This window comes from Odocoileus virginianus, chromosome 12, assembly GCF_023699985.2.
Source record: "Odocoileus virginianus isolate 20LAN1187 ecotype Illinois chromosome 12, Ovbor_1.2, whole genome shotgun sequence".
Lineage (NCBI taxonomy): Eukaryota > Metazoa > Chordata > Mammalia > Artiodactyla > Cervidae > Odocoileus > Odocoileus virginianus.
In genome coordinates this window covers 16,103,613-16,126,707 of record NC_069685.1, presented here as the reverse complement: position 1 = coordinate 16,126,707, position 23,095 = coordinate 16,103,613, and the positions used below count along the sequence as shown (strand labels likewise).

Sequence of the window (23,095 nt, the reverse complement as noted above, 5' to 3'; positions counted from 1 at the left end):
TAAGCTTACTGGTGCTTTTCAATGTCTCCCACAAATGATAAAGTAAATGTGATGAAATGGTTGGATGGCATCATTGACTCAACGGACATGAGTTTGAGCAAACTCTGGGGGATAGTGAAGGACAGGGAAGCCTGGCGTGCTGCAGTCCATGGAGTCGCAAAGAGTTGCACACAACTGAAAGACTGACAGTTGCACACAACTGTTAATAACAGAAGAATGTGGGTAAAGGATCTCCAGGTATGTTCTACACACTTCTTACTTTTGCAATTTTTCTGTAAGTTTAAAATTCTTCCCAGTGAAAAGTTGTTGTCTTAAATTCCACTAACTTAAGAAATACTGAATCACTGTGTTGTGTATCTAGAACTAACACAGTGCGGCAAGTTAATTATATGTTAATAAAAATAAATACATAAAATAAATAAAGCACTACCTGTATTTTTCCTCTTACAAATGTGGTGATATCGTTCTCATTTTCAAAGATGGAAAGTGTCTGCAGCAGATTCTGCTCCAGCCATTCCCAGTGTTCAGTGATTTCTTTTCTGGAACCACCTGTACAAACATAAAGTGGTAATAATGAACGTCAGCCATGTAAACGATATTTTCAAACCAGGCTCACTCCATCCCTATGTACTGCCACCAGCTCTGCCTGCTAATACTTTCTGTCAGAGCAAGTCACACAGAAGACTTTGAAAGATGTATCAGAAATCCAAGAGTAAGTATAGTGTGTGGTCACATCTGATCAGGTGAGTCCAGAAACTTTGGTGACAGTCTTTTAGGGTGGGAAGGCAGCAACGTTTCTCCCGTTCACTTTTCTGGGTTGGGAACTTAGCCCTATCCTCTTTTCTCCCTCCTGCAATCTGCACTTTTCAAGGGAAGGCAGATCTTGTCAGGAGACTAGGTTACAGTTGTTAAGCTGCAACAATACGAGGCCTTTGGTATGCCCCTGGAGATCTGATGTAACCACTGCCTATAATGGGCAAAAAATGATCCTCCCTCCCTTCAATTATGAATGAGATGTGAAAATGGACTATCACTAGGGAATAGCAGCCCTGTTCTCACCAGCACAGTTCCTCTGAATTGTAATGGGATGAGGTCATCCTCAGAGCCTCCATCCAAGTCAGAAACAAGAATCGAAAGTCATCTCGCCGGCCAACCTGCAAACTGAAACAACCTAAGCCTGATCTCTGTCCACAACTGCAGGGCAAAACAGGGGTGCCAACCCAATGTCACTGTCAAGACACTAGAACAAATTCCCTTTTTTAATTTTTTTCTTGCCCGCGACTGTTAATGACCTTGCAAAACAGTTTGTTAGAAGCCATCCCTATTTATAAATTGTATGTACTATTCGTTCTAGAATTAAAGAAAGATTTTGCAACTCTACTGATTCACTCCTTCAGATGTCTCCTTAAGATTTCCAAGTTATCTTTTAATTGATTTCTTAAAAACAGCTTCTCTCTGTTCTTTGTCACCAGTTAACTGCATATATCTCAGAATCTCACTCTGGTAACTGACTGGGAAAAGCAAGAGATAGAAATGTGTCCACAGTGATACTCAGAACTGTGAGGAACAGGACTAAACTCTGGGGAATAAGAGGCACATTTGGAGAGGCAAGTGGCAACTCATTCCAGTACTCTTGCCTGGAGAATTCCATGGACAGAGGAGCCTGGGGGGCTACCTACAGTCCATGGGGTAGCAGAGAGCTGGATATGACTGAGCGACTAACACTTTCACACTTGGAGGGTTTTCCGATCCACTGATCAAGGAAAGGCAAAACCAAAACAAACCCACATTCATTTTCTTTACTCTGAGCCTAAACACCAAAACTGCCCACATGGAATGCTTCTGTAGAGGATGAAGAATAAATCTCTGAGTTAGGAGGCAGTCCTATGGAAACACGAAGGAAGAGACTGTCTGGAGCTCTTCACAGGCCGTTTCCACGGTTCACTCTTTCCGGTCACAGTCAAGCACGTGGAAAAGCGATCGATGACGCTGCACTACACTGTCACGGCAAGAGCTGGAACCCATGAAACCTGGGTCTCCCTCCCTTTCCCCAGCAGCCGACTGGGTGCCGTTAGACGGTCTGCTTCATCTTTCTCTGTCTCAAACTCTTTACATGTAAAAACAAAAACCTTATTCATTTCAGAGAAATGTTATTTAAAAAATCACATGGAATAATGTCTATAGATACACTTCGTAAAGTAGAAAACACTGTCCAAATGCAAAATACAATGCTCATTTGGAATATGTCAGAAATGAGTCATTCTGGAGTTAGCCAGAGAGTTTTAAGACATTTTAGACCTTAAAATTTTAAATAGGCATTGGAAAACTTTCTAAAATATACTGTGTCCTTCCTTGCCTGTAAACAGGTCACCAGCATCCCCAGCTGTGGATGGCTGGGCGATAATGACAGAGTCCAATCCAGAGTCAATGCTGGCTACATGCCCTCCCCCGCCGTCCCATCTGCACCCGCTGGCAACTGTTAGATATCTGCACCTCAGGATGCAGGCACTTCTGGGGACCCAGGGGACCAAAGAACTCCTGCAGACCCCCCTGGGCGCAATTTCCAGCCTCTGATTTTGCCTCTCCTCCGCCCCTGCCTATGTCAATAGCAGATGTGCCTTCTAGAGGCTGGTTTGCACAGGTCCCTCGGCTCAGCCAGGACAGTCTGCCTGTGGACTGGTATACCGCCCTGCGCTGCCCTTTACCAGGTGCTCATACCAGGTACCTGACCAGAGAGTCCCTGTTCGGCTGTGGTGGCAGCTGACCACAAGTCAGCCTCACTGTTCCTTGGTTATCCTGCATAGAATCCATCAGCTGTAAGGCCCAGGGCAGACCGGGTGTGCCTTCACCTTTGCACACACTGCCTGCAGTTTTCGTGTGCACCCTACCACCCCCCAACACATACACACACCAGAGCCACGGTGGAAATGGTATATGCATAAATGCACTCATTCAACAAACGTCCACGTCTACCTCCAGTTTTCATGGTATTACATGAAGGTCTTCATGACTGACCCCGTTTTTAAGCAGCCATCTGAGCACGCCTATATCGAAGTTCAGGTTTTCTACCCACGTTGTTTCCCCATCTGTTGCCTTCTTTGCTGCTCTAGGACCTCCTGCTCATCAGTCTGCCTCACCGTTCCGTCATTTCCGCAACCTCCACCTGCCACCCCCTAACACCACTCTCACCCTTGGCTTTTTCCCCTTGCCTGGGATGTCAGTTCCCCCGGTTCTGTCTGTGATCACCACCGATGTCCCCCTCTCCACCCCCAGCGCTGCCTGCGTTCCTCCATCTCCTGTTGCTTCTCTCATACTAGTCACTGTCACATGAAAAGGCTGGCCTCTTGGAGTCATCACCAGCAACTTGCAGCTCCCTTTATAGAAGTGTTGAGATGGCAAATCTCAGTATCTTCATTTTTTGTTTGTTTTAAATTAACATATTAATTTTAATTGGAGGTTTTGTGGTGGTTTTCGCCATCTATCGACATGAATCAGCCACGGGTGTACATGTGTCCCCCATCCTGAAACCCCTCCCACCTCCCTCCCCACCCCATCCCTCTGGGTCGTCCCAGAGCACCACCTTTGAGTGCCCCGCTTCAGGAATCAAACTTGTACTGCTCATCGATTTCACATATGGTAACATACATGTTTCAATGCTATTCTCTCAAATCATTCCACCCTTGCCTTCTCCCAGAGAAGAGAAAAGAGAGTCCAAAAGTCTGTTCTTTACATCTGTGTCTCTTCTGCTGTCTTGCCTGTAGGGTCGTCATGATCGTCTTTCTAAATTTCATATATATGCATTAACATACTGTATTGGTGTTTCTCTTTCTGACTGACTTCACTCTATATAATAGGCTCCAGTTTCATCCACCTCATTAGAACTGACTCAAATGCATTCTCTTTTATAGCTGAGTAACATTCCACTGTGTATATGTACCACAACTTTCTTATCCATTTGTCTGCCGATGGACATCTAGGTTGCTTCCATGCCCTAGCTATTACAAACAGTGCTGCAATGAACGCTGGGGTACATGTGTCTCTTTCAACTCCAAATCTCAGTACCTTTAGGTCTTCAGTTTTTTTGTGCAATGCTTTGGGCCTGCTTTTGTGCTACCAAGGAGGTTTCAGGTTTTTTCTGGCTATATCCAAGCCTAAGGTTACGAAGTTCCAGAAGACAGGGTTGTAGATAAGGAAGAACTGTGTACAACATGATAGGAAACCATGATCAGCATAAATGAGAAAAGAAAAAGACGAAGATGCCATCAGCCAACAGTAGTTTCAGGAATTAACTATGGATTCTGATCCATACCCAATTGACATTTGCCAGGGAGAGGAAGGGAAATATACCTTTTACATTTATATTTACTCTGCAAATACGCCATATTCTCTGATCACTTTCCTAAAGGCACACAAAATAAATGAGGACAGGTGTTTAAGGCTCCAGGCTCTGGAGACAGGAAATACAAGGACACCTACCTAGAAGGCAGGGCTGGATTCCTCCCCCAGCGGACAGGGCACATTCTAAAGATGCCAATCAAATATAAGCAAGGTGAAAAGACAGCCTTCAGAATGGGAAAAAATAATAGCAAACGAAGCAACAGACAAAGGATTAATCTCAAAAATACACAAGCAACTCCTGCAGCTCAATTCCAGAAAAATAAATGACCCAATCAAAAACTGGACCAAAGAACTAAACAGACATTTCTCCAAAGGAGACATACAGATGGCTAACAAACACATGAAAAGATGCTCAACATCATTCAATATCAGAGAAATGCAAATCAAAACCACAATGAGGTACCATTACATGCCAGTCAGGATGGCTGCTATCCAAAGTCTACAAGCAATAAATGCTGGAGAGGGTGTGGAGAAAAGGGAACCCTCTTACACTGTTGGTGGGAATGCAAACTAGTACAGCCGCTATGGAGAACAGTGTGGAGATTCCTTAAAAAGCTGGAAATAGAACTGCATGACCCAGCAATCCCACTCCTGGGCATATACACTGAGGAAAGTAGATCTGAAAGAGACACGTGCACCCCAATGTTCATCGCAGCACTCTTTATAATTGCCCAGACATGGAAGCAACCTAGATGCCCATCAGCAGACGAATGGATAAGGAAGCTGTGGTACATATACACTATGAATATTACTCAGCCATTAAAAAGAATTCATTTGAATCAGTTCTAATGAGATGGATGAAACTGGAGCCCATTATACACAGTGAAGTAAGCCAGAAAGATAAAGACCAATACAGTATACTAATGCATATATATGGAATTTAAAAAGATGGTAACAATAACCCTATATGCAAGACAGAAAAAGAGACACAGATGTACAGAACAGACTTTTGGACTCTGTGGGAGAAGGCGAGGGTGGGATGATCTGAGAGAATAGCATTGAAACAAGTATACTATCAAGGGTGAAACAGATCACCAGCCCAGGTTGGATGCATGAGACAAGTGCTCAGGGCTGGTGCACTGGGAAGACCCAGAGGGATGGGATGGGGAGGGAGGTGGGAGGAGGGATCGGGATGGGGAACACATGTAAATCCATGGCTGATTCATGTCAATGTATGGCAAAAACCACTACAATATTGAAAAGTAATTAGCCTCCAACTAATAAAAATAAATGAAAAAAAAATTAAAAAACAAAAAATAAAGTGGTTTTTAGAAGCAAAAAGTAAATACATAAAATAAAAGTTCTCTCTGAAAGCAGGTGTCCACTTCCCATCTCGGAACAAACTGAAGGGTACTGCTCAGAGATCACAGAGCAAATGTCCTGCTAACAGTTTAAGAGCAACTGACACTGTTGCCAGATCACCCTTTAGGAAAGAGGGAGACTTCAAGAGAAACATGTTGGAATCCTGACTGTTCCTTATATAGGGCTCCTTCATTTCTCAAGAAAGTAGGCACAAGGGCTACAATGTTTAAGAGCCTGGGACTTTGCTTCTGTTATGTCTAAAGTGAGATAACCGGAAGCTCTTCTGCCATGACTCTGAGAGAGGGCTGGTCTATTTACCCAACCGTTTGGGCAAAATGTATTAGGCGCTCAGAAGAGAAAGGAAGGACTTGGCAGTCGACTTTCTGGCAAGGCTGCTTCAACAGAGATACAGCAGGAACAAGATGACCGGATGTGCAATCAGCTGAAACAACAAAGAAAGCTGTGTCGGGTAGGAAAAGCCTTCCGGAAACGCTTTTTGCTATGGGAAAAACTGGATCAATACTTGAGGGGCTTAAGAGTATTTAGAAATTAATTTTGGAAATATAAGAATCTTTACTACTTGCAGGGCTGTGTTTTGTTTTCAGAATACTAGGCACAGGCCCCGTGTGTATATCTGGGCAAAATTTAAACACTACCTACGATGACGGAATATACTGAATCAGCCTAGTCTTATTTCTCATCTGGTTTGAGATGTACTTCAGAGTACAGGAAGTCCACTTGAAATAAAAAACCAGAGGTATTAAGATGGACAAAATGGATTCAATTGTATCTGGCCTCTGAGGATCAAGAATTCACTTAAGTAAGACTTCACTGATGGCGATTCAGTGGATATCTTCTGCATTGCATGACTAATATTAACAAAATTGGGTTCTGGGACTGCAGCACTGACTTAAAAACCTGAATTCAAGTATACCTAAGATGGTATATTCCCTCTGATCAAGAGGGTATGTATGCACGTGTATAGATATATATGTATGTGTCTAAGCAAAAATAAAAACCTCTTGTGACACGGCAGAAAAAAAAACCAAGCAAAACAAACTCACTAAACCTCCCAGGGATTAAAAAGCAACCAATATAGTATTTTCAGATACTGGAACAGGCTGCTTAGATCCCAAAACTGATCCAGTTCTCAAAAGAATAGTGCTTGAAGCTACTTAAATAAAGGTGAAAGGAAACCATCTATTTTATGGGCTCAGACACATGCAACCTTAGCCCCAAAGATGATAATGCTGTAATTTAAATACAAAATAAAGTAAAGGATAATACCCAATATGCCTGAGTGACCCTTGCTGTCTCTGTGGGAGTTACAAAGCCACCAATGTACTACCTACACCCAGAAAAAGGACAAACCTGCATCTGGAGAGGGCAAGAGATACAACCCCAAAATAATGCACTGATCTGAACAGTCTTAGAAACAAAAGGGAAATTGATGTTTTAAAAATCCACCTCCATCAACATGTACACACTGCTGTATTGAAAACGGATAGCCAGCAAGAACCTGCTGTCGAGCCCAGGGACTCTGCTCAATGTTACATGCCAGCCTGAATGGCAGAGGGGTTTGGGGGAGAAGAGACCCATGTGTGTGTGTGGCTGAGTCCCTCCGCCGTCCACCTGAACTATCACAACACTGTTAATTGATTATATTCCAACACTAAAAAAAAACTTAAGAAATCTACATCCAATATTAAAGCTAAAATTTCAAACAAGGTAAACAGTGATAATGATGTGTTTTCTATTATTTATTTGTGCTTATTTACCAAGACCAGGTGCCATGATTTAACTACAGACATGGAATCTCACAGCACTCCTACAAGTAGGTCCAATTACCCTCCTTTTATAGATGAGGACGTTGAGGCTTCCACATCCTATGAAATTAAATTCATATTTTTCTGCCCCCAAATGCTTGCTCTTAATTGCTACAGTTCCACCTACTGACATATTTTAGAAGTGAGGCTAAATATCCCTAGAGGTTAGACTATCTGGAGCCTGATTATCAGCGAGACAATATTACATAATAGCTCAGACCACAGACTTTGATGTCAAAAAAGCACACCTGGTTTCAAATCCCTCCATACCAAACAGAAGTTTTGTAACCATGGAAAAGTTACTTAACCTCTTTGTGCTTCAGATTCCTCATCTGTAATATGGAGGCAACAACACCTACCATAGGAGCTTGTGCTGGAGATTAAGGACAATAATACGTGTAAAGTCCTTAGCACAGGTCTAGAATATATCAATACAAAGCACTAAACAGCTACTTTTGCTATTACCATCATAAGCAAGAAAACACAAAGATCTCATCTTGAAATGTGATGTAGGAGATATTTTGATGTTGAAGATACTTCTCATTTCTGATGTCAGAGCACTAAAAACCAACTGCTGAACTGTAGCCTGACTAGCATACATTCAGCACACATCTCTCTGGCCCTGACACCATTATGTTTGGACTGCAGAGTGTACATATGATAGAAGTAAAGCAAGCCTAGCAATCCTCGTCTAACTATTACAAGCTTCTTACATAACTCTGCTTACAGTCTCTTACAGGTCCTAACAGTGTGCTCATAGCTTAATCATCACTTGAGAAAAGAGGCTCAGGTAACTCATTCAACCTGGGCAGTAAGAATCAGTGGTTGATGTCATTGTTTTGCTTATTTTACTTAAATGTCAAGGTCCTCTCCTACCTTGATGGACAGAATGTAAATGGCTATTTTTCTGGAGGGCACCCAGGCTAACGACACTAAAAGCCTTCTTTGATTCAGCATATCTACTTCTATAAATTTATCCTAAGATGATAATTAAAGGAATGTGGAAATATTTGGTTTAGAGGATACTAAGATTTTTCAAAATGCAGTTATCATTAGGGGAAAAAACCTAGATTTCCAAAAAACAGCACATCAGCTAGGTAAATTACATTATATACACAATAAAATATTATCTACCTGTTAAAATTGACAGGATAGACATATTTTATTGACATAGAAAGACTCTCCATATGTGTATATCAAGACACATATAGGTATGAATATACACATATGTATACATGTATATGGAGAAGGCAATGGCAACCTACTCCAGTACTCTCGCCTGGAAAATCCCATGGACAGAGGAGTCTGGTAGGCTGCAGTCCATGGGGTCGCAAAGAGTTGGACATGACTGAGCGACTTCACTTTCACTTTTCACTTTGATGCACTGGAGAAGGAAATGGCAACCCACTCCCTTGTTCTTGCCTGGAGAATCCCAGGGATGGAGGAGCCTGATGGACTGCCGTCTATGGAGTTGCACAAAGTCGGACACAACTGAAGCAACTTAGCAGCAGCATTATTGTTTTTTAATATTTTATTTTCTTTGCTTATCTATATTTTCTAATTTCCTGAAATAAACATGTACTGCTTATACATAAAAAGTAAGTTCTTTTATTTAAGCTGCTATGTTCCCAAGGATACAAAAATAGGTACACAGACCAAGGAAACATGAATACTGACCATCCTCCACATTACGTGTATGTCATGTGAAAGGCAACTAAATCACCCAGCATTTCGCTATCTAGTGTAGAGAAATCGGAGAAGCAGAACCAATTAGCACCCTGTCATTAAACTCCAGGTCTCAGTAGCTGCTGACTAAAGAATGTTTAATCATAAAAGCCAGCATGGTAGCATTTAAAAAGGGCTGGGCTGGGTGTGGAGGGGGCTGAGAAGTTGACCTCGGCTCGGCACTACCTCGCTGTAACTGGCCACGTGAACTTGGGCACTTTACTTTGTCTCTGGACTCTGTCACAATCAGAGCCCTGGACAAGGCACTCTATCTTTCCGTTCTGAAAATGAATGCCTATGTGGGCCCAGATGAGATTCTAAGATGGTAAAGAAAAGGGAAACTAAATCAACGGGCAGAGAATCAAGGCACCATTCAGGGCTGTGTTATCTGAGAGATGCCATCAAGCACACAGCCTCCACCCCATTCCCTTTGTTAGTCCTGTTGGTCGGTCAGCTGTGCCCCCGGAGAACTGTCGACATTTCCCTCTGTCTCTCCAATTGTAACTCTTGTGTCCCAGGGCCTTGGAATTATCTGCAATTCTATATGTCCATATTCGCTTGGAGGGCTTCCCAGGAGGCGCAGTGGTAAAGAATCTACCTGCCAACGCGGGAGACACAGGAGACTCAGGTTAGATCCCCTGGAGAAGGGAATGGCAACCCACTCCAGTATTTTTGCCAGTATAATCCCATGGACAGAGGAGCCTGGTGGGCTATAGTCCATGGGGCTGCAGAGTCAGACACAACTTAGCAACTAAATAGCATAGCAGAATATTCTTATGAGGCTGTATAGCGTTTCTTACTGTTTGAACCTCCCAGTTCTGATCGTGTGCATATGCATGATCAGTTGGGTCTGACTCTTTGTAATCCCATGGACTGTAGCCCGCCAGGCTCCTCTGTTCATGGAATTTTCCAGGCAAGAATACTGGAGTGGGTTGCCATTTCTTTTTCCAAGGGATCTTCCTGACCCCGGGATCGAACCCAGGTCTCTTGTGTCTCCAGATTCTTTGCAACTGCACCACCTGGGAAGCCCTTAGTTCTTCTTGTGGGGACAGCCAGATGGGTTGCCTTCTGCTTAAGACCCTTGAAGTCTGAGGAGGGCAAAGGACTGAGCTCTCTCCTGCTTCTGGGGCACCAAGGCCAAGACGCCAGCTGCTGGGGGATCACCTGAAGCTGCTGAGTGCCCCAGTGAGAGCACAAGTGTAAAATACGCACTCACTGGTGGGAGACAGGCAGGACTGTCAGAGCATAACCAGCTCAGCAAAGCACTCTGGACCAATTCCTAAGGCACTACTTCCTTGATGTTCTCAGAAATGGCAGGGAATTCCCCAGTGGTCAGTGGTTAGGACTTGAGCTTTCATTGCCAGGGCCCTGGGTTCAATCCCCAGTCAGGGAATTAAGACACCGCCAGCTGCATGTTGCAGTAAAAAATAATAATAGTAATAAAGTAAACAATTTAAAAGGAAAAATAAATAGCAAAAACAATATGTTACTGCACAAACCACAGAATAAAATGCAAGTCAGCAGGCTGGAATCAATGGCACAATGGAACATCCACCAAAAACAACAGTGGCTTCATTTTGTGAAGTGGCAGTGAAAAGAAAAAGTCATTATTTAGGCAGTTTTTGGCTCCCCTTCCCAAATGAAAGGTATCAGTGCCAAAGAAACATAATAAATCAATTTCTTCAAGTCAATCTGCATACAGATGATAGAACACAGTAAAAAGAAGCATCTGAAAACAATGTTTCAAAAAATAACTCCTGTTTTTTGCTTCCCTCTTCTTTCTGTTCATACTGTCAATGACTGAGAGAGCATTATACTGGAGTAAGTCATACAAGGTATAAAACTAGGTCCTGCCTGGCTCCATGTGGCTCAAATCTAAGACAGTCATATGACTAGAATTTACCACTAAGGCAGCTACTCTCCTACAGAAAGTGGAAGACATTGATTGCAGACGTGCCCTTAGTTCATGTTACACAAATCAAAGATCGACAAGGCGTGTGGCATAAAAACAGAGGCTTTGCAATCCTATGGATTCTACAGGGCACTGAGTTAGACAATCTTCTGTTGAAATTTCTCTCACAGCAATAACTCATAAAATCAGAGCAAATTAGTGGTTAGGACTCCACACTACACTGTGGAGAGCCCAGGTTCGATCCCTGGTTAGAAAACTAAGATTTCACAAGCCTCAAGGTGCAACCAAAAGAAAAAAAAAAAGAGCATATTAAAAAGCTCTTGCCAGACAGCCCCACCAAATATCAACTTTAGAGCTTACAGAAAAAAAAAATTATTTTTTTTAAAAATTACAAACTGAAAGGAACCTTTTTAAGTTAGCAACTTCAGCTCTTAAAATCTCCTGAAAGGGAGCCAGACATTTGGGTTTTAAAGAGAATCAATAAGAAGGAACAATCAGTGGGTGAATGAACTCTAACAGAGGCTGTGGAGTCTTCTACAAGGAAATTCTGGGTAATAAATATATTCAAAAGCTACAACCGTTCCAGGTTTATTGCAATGAGATCATGCACGTGTGACAGGCATCATCTCCTTGAGGTATAAATTATGACATCCGCATTTACTGCTCCGTGTTCCTTAGCCCTGACTTGGCAAGTAACTCAGGAATAACTGGTCTTCGTAACTCTGGGCTCTTCCGCATAGGAGCATTCCTTGGAGCCTTTGCTCCATAGAACGGCAAAACCTCAGAAACAGAGTGAAGAGTAGTGATGCCAGATCAGATAACAGAGGAGGAAAAAAAAAATAGTCACAGATAGGAACCAGCTCATCACAGCCCCGTACGCGTGCATTGACCCCAGGAATCCTAAGGGTTCTGAGACCCTCCAGGCTCTACAGGTTTTTGAAAGTCTGGAATAAGTGATGCAAGTGCTGGAAGATGAGAGTGACAAAGCCTTCTTACGCCCAGGGTGCTGGCAGTTCTGCCTGATTTCCTTTCTCTTTCTTCACTTGCTGGCTCCAATGTCTATTTTAATACCATTCTACACTGTTCGCCAACTAAAGGTGACATTTTCCCAACCAAGTCCCACCGGGCACTTCCCCTTCTACCATAGCTACTGGGTGTTGCCCCTGTGTGGAGTGAAATACAGCTCTATCTTACGAGGGATGACACTGTCAGGGTCCAGCTTTTCTCTTGCTTCATCCTCATCCCTTTCCTCTTGCTCTAATCCCCAGCCCTCACGCCGGCCTGGATGGTTTTCTCCCTGCCCTGGCTCACATTGCCATTCCTTCACTCAGTGGAATGCTGAAATGCTAAGTCATTTCATCGTTTCTCCTGTTTGCATCTGAACCAGAATAACTTTAAAGGGACACAACTACCATGTTAGAATTTCAGGTGCTGAATCCCTGAGAGTGTTTTGCTAGGGTACCAGAGCCTTCTGGCAGTCTAAAATCATACCCACAGAACTCCCCCTACCCTTGCAGAAGGCCAGCCAAGGTTCCTGTCTCTAGTTGGCAGCCCCAACGCCCAATGGCACTGCTGGGTACGTGTTCACACTGGGCTGTAACTGACTTTCCTTGCGTTCTCAAGAGCAGAGGCTGGATCTGATTATCTTTATATCTTTAGATCCCAGCATGGCACTTCCTACCAAGCAGAGATAAATTTAAAAACTGAAGAAAGTCAACTGAAAGAGCTCCCAATGGTCAAAGCTAGACCTATTTGAGCAACAAAATAAAGTTGTGCTAGATTATAATGCAAAGAATAAATAGTCATGAATTCACAGTAATAAAAATAATTGAACAAATTAAAACTCCCTGCTCAGTAACTGTGCATGGTGACTTACTTCCAAGGAGGGCAGTTTGGGAAGAAGAAGACAGTGGGAAAACCTGAAAAACACTATTCCAGCCAGGTGATCAAGGACATCATCAGTCATAAATCAGCTTGATAGGAGGTGCCCTTGCTTGACATAATGTGATGAAAATAGCACTTTATCTCTGTGATCTTCCTCACAAAAATCTATCACCCTAGCCTAATCATGAGAGGAACATCAGACAAATTCCAAGAGAAGGACAATTCTATAATACACCTGACCATTATCCTTAAAAAATGGCAGAGTCTTCAAAAACAAGGCAAGTCTGAGTAACTTCTACAGCCAAGAGGAGATTAAAGAGATCTATCAACTAAATAGAAAATAGTACCCTGGCCAGGATCCTCTAACAGAAAAAGGACATCAGGTAAAAACTAAGGAAATCTAAATAAAGTATGGACTCTATTCGATAATAATGTAGCTACACTGGATCACCCATTGGAACAAATGTTTCATAGTAAGATGTAACTGCAGGGGAAACATACATATGGAGGGTATATGGAAGTGCTCTAAACTATCTATTCACTTTTCCTATAAATCTAAAGCTAAAGAAGAAAATAAATTAATTTAAAAAATCATGTGGAGGCAAAAAAATTGAAAAAAAAAAAAAAAGTGTTCAGTGCCCCTGCTCTTCCTAGGGTTATTTGAAAAAACAAATAGCTAAAAAAAAACAGAACAAAAAAACCTTAGCCACTTTGGACTAGCAGTTCTTGTGAGAGACCTAATAACATCATGACTGTTTATCACTGTTTTAAGCCCAGTGAGTGAAAGTCACTCAGTTGTGTCTGACTCTTTGCGACCCCATGGACTATACAGTCCATGGAATTCTCCAGGTCAGAATAATGGAGTGGGTTGCCATTCCCTTCTCCACGGGATCTTCCCAATCCAGGGATCGAACCCAGGTCTCCTGCATTGCAAGCAGATTCTTTACCAGCTGAGCCACAAGGGACATCCTTAAGCCCAGTACATGATTACAGACTACCATCAGGAGAAATAAATAATCCCTACTTGGTAGGAAGGATAAGTATTCCTGAGTCCACCCAGGACTTCGTGTATTCCTAGTTATGTCCCAGCCTCCCTGTAGATAGACTGGGGCCATGTTGACTAATTCTGTCTAGCCAGTGGGGTGTGAGTGAAGCTGGTGGCACTTCTTGGCCAAGCAAGTGAAACACAGGTGTGCCTCCACCTCCTGCTTTTTCCTTGGAAGTTGATCTTGGAAGTTTTGTGTTCTATGGGGTGTTACTACAGATGGAAGTGGCCACTGGATCCAAATAAGACTTCAGCAGGTTGAGAAAGAAACCTTTCTTGTGTTAAACTGCTGAGACTCAGGGTTTATCTGCTGAAATGGCTCTAGTAACTTGTCTTAAACGACCAATGGATTGCATCTCACAATGAAATGCTCCTTCCCTTCTGAAAGAAAGTTGTCGATCATAACACTTTGCGTATTTCCAAATATTGCACTTACCACAGGCGATGGTCCAATAGACCAAAGAATCTGGAGTCTGGTACAGGATGCGGTAAGGAGCGACCCGGGCACTGGAGTCCAACACGACATCAAGGGTGCCCACCAGGAGGCCTGAGGACAGACAGCGGGGAGAAAAGTTTAAGGGTCTCCTCCAAACTCCCAGAGGCAGCAGTGTGGATGCGCCCCTTCTAGCAGACCTGTCAGCAAACCCTCTCCCACCACCTCCTGTCTGGACAAAACTTTCCTCTCGGCCGTGATGCTGCTGGCTCTATGATACTTGTTCCACCCATCTGCATGAGATGCTGCATATGCTGAACCACGGCGCTGGTTTCCAAAGCCAAACCAGCAAAGCTCCTACCTCAGTCCCTGGCCCACCGTGGTATTGATAATAGACACCTGTTTCAAACTAAAAAGTAAGGTATGAAGCACTGATATTCTGGGGTCTCTGCTTTACCATCATTACAAACTGTATGTAGTATTTTCTCCCCTTCATCCTGGAAACAAACCCTTAATTTAAGTAACCTAACAACCACAGGAACCAGTCATGTGAATCAGTCATGTACATCTGAGTCCACGTGCTAGGCAGCCCCATGTGTTATTTTCATAATGATAATATTCTCACCTTTCTTTCATATTGAAAAGGTACAGGTCAGCTCAGCAAACTATAAATGACTACTATATGCAAGGCAGGGCTTCCCTGATTGCTCAGAGAGTAAACAATCTGCCTGCAGTGTAGGAGACCCGGGTTTGATCCCTGGCAACCTACTCCAGTATTCTTGCCTGGAGAAGTCCATAGCCAAAGGAGCCTAGTGGGCTACAGTCCATGCGGTCGCAAAGAGTCGGACACAACTGAGCAACTAACATTTTCACACTTTCATATGCAAAGCAGACCCTGTGGGCATGAAGCTGAGTAAGACAAGAGTCCCTAAGACATTTATAATCCAGTCGGGGAGAGGGCCAGGCAGTATATTAGGGCTGCGTTTAGGAGTGAACAGGGCTGTGAAACAAGGATTTCCCCCGTCTCCATGGCAGAGTCCTTTGCTATTTGTCACATGGTGATTAAAAACGACTTGGAAATGGAACTGATGGTAGTCGAGCAGGGAGGGGAAAGTAAAAGGCCTCAGCCTTCCATGACCTGCCACAGTTGAAAATAACTAGGATACAGGAAGCACCAAGCCCAGTGCCTGCCCCCCCACCCCAGACTCCTCATGAAATTCTACTGAATCTGAACCACAGGTTCTTATGAAACTGTCACTGCCAGTATCTCCTGACGTGTTGTCTTCCAGTAACATCTTAAGGCTTGTTTCTATCCCTACTGAATAATACCGCAATATGCATGATGCTACTGACATCGCTTTCTTCTGCTCTGCCAGCCTGGGGTCAAGTGACCTAGTGTTCAGAAAAGCTCCCTCCTGGTCTGGGGCACATGGACAAGCCATTAAGTTTCTGGTGGCTTTCAGGTCCTCATTAGTAAAGTGGCCAAAATAGCCCTTGCCTTCCCAAACTCAAGGTATTAAGCAAGAATGGGGAAGCCCCACCCACAGTTGTCCTTTTGGTCTTTGTCCACAGCCAGGAGTCCACCTAGGTTCACGGCGAACCACAATGACCACTAGCTGACCTGCATACACCAGAAACAACATGCTTTCACTAAGAAAGTGAAAGTGAAGTCGCTCAGTCCTGTCCGACGCTTTGCGGCCCTGTGGACTGTAGCCCGCCAGGCTCCTCTGTCCATGGGATTTTCCAGGCAAGAATATTGGAGTGGGTTGCCATTTTCTTCTCCAGGGGAATCTTCCCAACCCAGGGATCAAACTTGGGTTTCCCACAGTGCAGGCAGACTCCTTACCATCTGAGCCACAGGAAAGCCCACACTTTCACTAAAGGATAAATGAATTCATGTGTTTGCTCTGACTTGTATGAAATACATCAAAAATCAAGTCTTTAGTGTCTGCAGAGTTTTCCGAGGAGTCATTTTCCATAGAATACCACACGTGTGCATTTTTGTTCTCTACGGTGACTAGAATTTACTGCAGACCTCTAATTACTCTTCAATTATCTGCAGATGGGAGAGTGTATTAATAGGAAAAGCAAGGAGCGCCAGCTAAACTGGATTGCTCTCTATGTTAACTAGAAACACATGTGAATCAGAAATACAAGTCCATCACTCATAACAGGCAAGCGTTGGTAACACTTTTCCTTTTCCAGAATCAAAATATTGGAAGCGACACATACGTTGTTTCTAAGGCACACAGGCTTCCCAGTCCAGGATGAGCCTCTGTGGTTTGTTGTATATGAGTTGCTCAGGCATGTCTGACTCTTTGCGACTCCACGGACTGTAGCCCACCAGGCTCCTGTCTATGGGATTCTCCAGGCAAGAATACTGGAGTGAGGAGCCATTCCCTTCTTGACCACGGGATGTTCTTGACCCAGAGATCAAACCTGCATCTCCTGAGTTGTAGGCGGATTCTTTACTGAGCCAGCAGCGGAAGCCCAGCCTCTGTGGTTTAATGAGCCTCTAAGAGAGCATCATAGTAGATAAAGATTCTTCCAAGGACGGGCAGAGCAGCCCACAGAGGGAGTCCGGGTTCTGGAGCTCTTCAGTCCTGGCTGGGCCACGTCCCAGACCCAGCCCCTCCAAGCCCCAGTTTCCCCATCCTTAATGTCTCACTAGTCTTCTGTACTCTGACACCAAGGAGAGAAGACCTCTGAAAAGGTCCGATCCCATCCGCATGTCCTGACCACAAATGTCCCTAACCACAAATCATCTATACCATCCACTATTCTAATTAGAAACCCTCTGGTATCACTCAGAGGGAAAGAAAACTGAGTGGCCTTCAAGGGGAGGCCAGTGGAGTGAGGGCTTCTGATTAGATGCCAGCTCACCAACTGTGTGTGGTGATGCAACCAGTTGCATTCACAACTGGCACCACCATTTCCATGAAGATTTTTTTTTCCATTTGTTTTTATTAGTTGGAGGCTAATTACTTTACAATATTGTAGTGGTTTTTGCCATACATTGACATGAATCAGCCATGAAGATTTAGATGAACACTAATAGCCACATCATCTTTCCCTGGTGGCTCAGACGGTTAAGAACCTGCCTGCAAGGCAAGAGACCTGGGTTCGATCCCTGGGTCAGCAAGATCCCCTGGAGGAGGGTATGGTAACCCACCCAAGTAATTTTGCCTGCAGAATCCCATGGACAGAAGAGCCTCACGGGCTACAGTCCATGACATCGCAAGAGTCAGACACGACTTACTAACACTTCCACTTAACAGGCACATCCGTATCTACTGGCCCCTGCTTGCCGCAACTAGAGAAAGGTCCATGAAGCAAGGAAGACCTAGCATAACCGAAAATAAATAAAATTATTAAAAAGAAAAAGAAATAAATAAAAAAATTTAAAATATCCATTCACTTGGTAACACTGACCAGGATTTTCCCTCCACTTGGGATGGTGTGCTTGTCCATCAAGGCCCACCTCCCACCACCTCAAATGACAAATTCCTAATTCTCTCATGCCACCTCTTTCTAACCCTGATCTCCCTGAGTTCTGCTCCTGTAATACCTACTGCATTTATTTAAAATCAGTTGCACATTTTGCCTTGTTCCACTTCTCCTCTTTCCAGGCTGGGAGCTCCATGACAACAAGGTCTGATGGATCGCTTTGGACCCCTAGACCCCAAACAGTGCTTGGAGCATGGTAAGACCTAAACATATGTCTGATGAAAGGACAAGTTATGTACTCTTAGAAGACCTAAATCATAAATACTTACCATGCTGCCTAAATTGTACTGTGACAAGGAGTCAAGACTCTGGAAAAGAGAAAATACTCCTTCTGCACTGTATGTCCACACAGAACACTAGATAATGGGAAATCTGAAATCTAGTCTAGAGCATTGCCCCCCAGAAGCAGTAAGCAGGATTTTCTTAGAAGTCTTATTACTCATCCCTCTGAAATGGCTGTCAAAATACTGAACCTTTCAGCATTTCCCACACAAAGCACTGTTTTAGCAGCTGTTCTACTCAGCTATTTCTGGTGTTAAACAATCTTTGATCGCCTCAGATAACTAAGTCAAATTATGGTCCTCAAAATAACTCTTCTCTGCATCTACCTATTACATTAGCTCGGGGGCATCTTATAACACTAAAGTGCTGTTTTTAAGGAGATTCAGAAAACACTCTGCGAAACTGGTACCTTTAGGCCTCCCACCGCTGTGTGCACTAAAGGGTCTGCGATGCGGACAAGAGGCATTTCCACTCCTGGGCAGCCCCTCACCCTTCAGAGGGAGGGATGTGTCAGGGGAGGGTGAGATACCCACAGATGTGCCCGTGGCAACAATCAATCCATCTACTGATGATCTGGGATAATTTAATGTCAAAGTGGACAGAATCCTACAGCTGTCTCGGCCTCCCTCTATTCATCCCGTCAGCCTTCTGGTCTGTCAAAGACAGAGCCCTACAAAGACCCTGCTGGGGCAGTCTGGGGAATGGGCTATCCGCTGACAAGGAAGCTACAGTAGCACCTGCTAGGGAGTTCCCTGGCGGTCCAGTGGGCAGGACTCAGCGCTTTCACTGGGGTTGCCCTGGGTTCAATCCCTGGTCGGGAAACCAAGATCCCGCAAGCCACACAGCACAGTCAAAAACAATAATAATAACAGTACCCACTCAAAAAGAGTGCCCAGCGTGTACTGAGCACCACTGTTTCATGAAATATTTCTAAACAACAGAAAAACCCTGAAAATTACAAAATACACATCCCACCACTCCGACGTTAACAACTGGTCTTACCTGCCGAAGATTTTTTTGATGTCGACCTTTCTTAAAGTGTTTATTGAATTTTTTACAATATTGCTTGCTTTTTGCCTTGCTTCTTTGTTTTTGCCTGGAGGCATGCGGGATCGCAGCTCCCTGACCAGGATCAAACCCCTTGCATTGGGAGGTGAAGTCCTAACCAACTGACCACCAGGGAAGTTCCCATTTTGTTTTGTTTTTTCTTTTTAAGAAAACACCACACTTCCAGCAAAGCTCCCCTCTTTGTGTTCCCTTCAATCCTATTTTCCTCTCTATTCACCACCCTCCAGTATTTTGCCCCCGCCCCGGAGGGGGCACCCAAATCCCTCCAGTATTTTTACTCTTCCCATCCACGTCCTTATATTTTTATTGGTCCCCATGTATACACATGAATCTATCACTAATTTAGCACTGATGTACATTTAAAATTTTACATTAATGATAAAGTTGTTATTTTTCTGCAATCTTTTTTTACCCAATGATATGTTTGTAAAAATTACCCAGGTTATACTTATAAATCTGATTCATTCATTTTGAATATTGTGTAATAGTCTGCTGTTTAAATACACTGTAACTTACCCATTTTCCTAGTAAAGAAAATTTGGGTTTCTCTCTATTATTTTTTGCCATAATGGGCACTGCAGTCATTCTCTGTACATGATCCTTAAGTATGTAAGCACTTTCTTTAAAATGAAATTGTTGGGCCATAGGCCACGTGTGTGTTGAAACCCTATTAGTTATTACAAAACTGCTTTCCAAAGTGATTGTGCCAATTTACACTCATACCAGGAAATTGGCATTATACCAGGGAAGGGAGAGAATATGTTTATCCTTAATATCTCCAACACTTAGTATTATGAAATTTAAAAAAAATTTTCACCCATCTCAAGGGGGAGAAACAGTATTTGTTCTTGAAATTTGCATTTTCTGATGATTAATGAGTTTGGGTATCTCTTCCCTGTTTATTGGTCATTCCAGTTCCCGTTACTTAACCATTTCTATTGTGCTGATATTTGCTGAAATTTCTAGGTCAGAAATTCAGAGTTTACTATTTAGAGGCTTCCACTCATATAGACACTGGGTTTCAGTTCATGTCAGCAAATACACCCAGATATTTTTAAAGCCAGAAAGGCAATATACTCGGATTTACTTCTCTGTTACATTTGGATTTGCTTCTCTGTATTTGTTCTATATAAATGCAAGACCTTGGGATCAGTATTTGCAAGGCCCTCTTTTTCCTTCCCATGTAAGGTTTCTACAGGTCACAGGCTCCCATCTGTCCTTCTCCTGCTGCTGCCTCTATGTCATTGGTACCCAGCATGTATGTCTTAGCACTTAAGTGGACTGTGTGATAATAGGCAGAAAGCACTTAAGCAATAACAGGGCTTCCCTGGTGGCTCAGATGGTAAGGAATCTGCCTGCAATGCAGGAGACCCCAGTTCCATCCCTGGGTCGGGAAGATACCCTGGAGAAGGAAATGGCTACCCACTCCAGTATTCTTGCTTGGGGAATTTGATGGAGAAAGGAGCCTGGTCACAACTGAAAGACTTGCACACACACACACTTAAACAATAATATCTAGAAGCAGTTGCTGATAGATACATATATCAACACCAGCCACGTCATAATTTTTACACTTCTTTGAATAAATCTCGTTTGTTTGCTTGTTTGTTTCTAAAGCCTTTGAGGCTTTGCCCAAGTTGTTTTACTTGATCTGGAATGTCTTTTCTTCTTTCTGGAAAATGTCTATTTCCCTCAATAACCAGGTCAAGTCACCTAAAGCATTTGTTCTACTCTTTTCATACACTTTCCCCATCCTCTCAACACTCCCAAATCTCCTAGCAATTAACTATTCCCTTGTCTGTGACCTGCTAACCACTTTGCACTTCACATTACTAAGGCAACTGTCACACTGTTTCCTACCGGGGAAAAAAGTAGTTTCTTCCCACTGGGCTGTGAGTTCCTTGAGGCAGGCACAGCCTTATTTATCCTGGCATTCCCAAAGCCTGGAATAATGTCCTCCACATCATGCTGAATATTTACAAAATGGGCCACAAAGTTTTCAACTTGATGGACACTGGAAGAAACCAAGAATTATTTTCAGAGTTTATTCATCTCTGTCCCACAGGCCCGAATATAACAAGTTCTAGTAAACTGGTCATGAATAATTAAACGTGCCTGTGAATCAGACAAGAAAAGGGGACCAAGACTTGAGAAAAAGGCTAAAAAATCCCATCTCAGAGAGTGGGGGGTGATACAGACCAAACTCAGACCTGAAACTGAAATTTGCCATGGGAAATTAACTTCTCTAATCTCTGGAAGTAATCTGTCACTTTTGAACGAATATTGAAAATGATCTGGAATGAAGCTGGATCAAGACTAGAGCTATTACTATTTGGGGAAAGCATTGTCTTTCCATTCCCCTACTTCTGGCAAGTAGTCCAGAGATCAGCAGTTGTTGCCAAAAAAAAAAAAAAAAGAAAATGCAAAGATTTAGTCAATTTCAACTACTGCATCCCCCACACACCTTGGTAAACCCTCTGTTTGCGCTACCATCCAGGCCAGGAGACCAGGAGAGAGATGAAGGAACTGGCATCTGTGGACAGCCTCGAAGGGAAAGGCAGGAATTGCTGGGTGAGAGTTGGTTCCCTACCTAAACCTGCACCTGAGCTTGTAATGCCCCCAGTGTGATGGCCCATCTGGGCTACTGCAGGCCAGTCACAGCGGGTCTGAGACAGAAATCCAGGTGGTGGCTGATCTCCGCTGAAGGAGGTAAGGGGCATGGAGGTTTGGCGGGGTGAGGTGACTGTGGCTGGAGATGGAGACAACGTGTTCCTCAGTGTCAAAACCTCAAAGAGTCTAACAGCCTTTCTCAGACCTGAGTCCTGCTGGCTCAAAGGCGGAGACCGGTCCAAAGCTGGGATTCTACTTTCAGCTCAGAACAGTCTGAGAGTGTTTTATTTTCATAAATGTTGCTTATTTCCCAACTCTTCTAGCATATTTAGGTAGAAAACGGTTTCTGAGCATGGTTCAAACCATGATCACGGGTAGAAATAGGCCACCCATGATTCTCCCCTCTCACCTACACTGCTGCCTTTCAGGACACAAGTCCAGCCGGGTGTATGTCACAACTGCGGTGAAATAAGCAAGTCAGGGGCTTCCCAGGTGACTCAGGAGGTAAGGAATCTGCCTGCCCATGCAGGAGACACAGGAACCGCAGGCGGAATCCCTGGGCTGGGAAGAGCCACCACAGGAAGAACAGCAACCCACTCCAGTGTTCTTCCTGGAAAATTCCATAGACACAAGAGCCTGGCAAACTACAGTCCATACGGCCGTAAACAGTCAGACACGACTGAGCACGGCACAGCACTGCAGCAGGACAAGTTACCAGGGAGAAGGGAGCCCATCCACACACACACACACCCACACACACACACACACACAAACAGATACATCCACACACACACACACACACATACACACAGATACATCCACACACACACACACACACACACACACAAACAGATACATCCACACACACGCACAGATACATACACACACATGCACATACACAGATACATCACACACACATGCACACACATCCGCACACACAGATACATCCACACACACACATCCACACACACAGATACATACACACACACACACATCCACACACACAGATACATCCACACACACACACATACCACACACACACACAGATACATCCACACACACACAGATACATTCACACACACACACACATCCACACACACAGA

The 23,095-nt window shown here is 43.7% G+C and overlaps 1 protein-coding gene across 1 annotated transcript in view; it reads right to left on the bottom strand.

The window, feature by feature from the left end:
• Positions 1-23,095, bottom strand: part of TBC1D9 (TBC1 domain family member 9) — a 122,222-nt gene that overhangs the window by 53,631 nt on the left and 45,496 nt on the right. Inside the window, exons 2-3 of the mRNA XM_070474826.1 lie at positions 14,529-14,639; positions 431-549 (exon numbers count right to left, since the gene is read on the bottom strand). Of these exons, the coding sequence (XP_070330927.1) occupies positions 431-549; positions 14,529-14,639 (230 nt within the window). The remainder of the gene's footprint in view (positions 1-430; positions 550-14,528; positions 14,640-23,095) is intronic.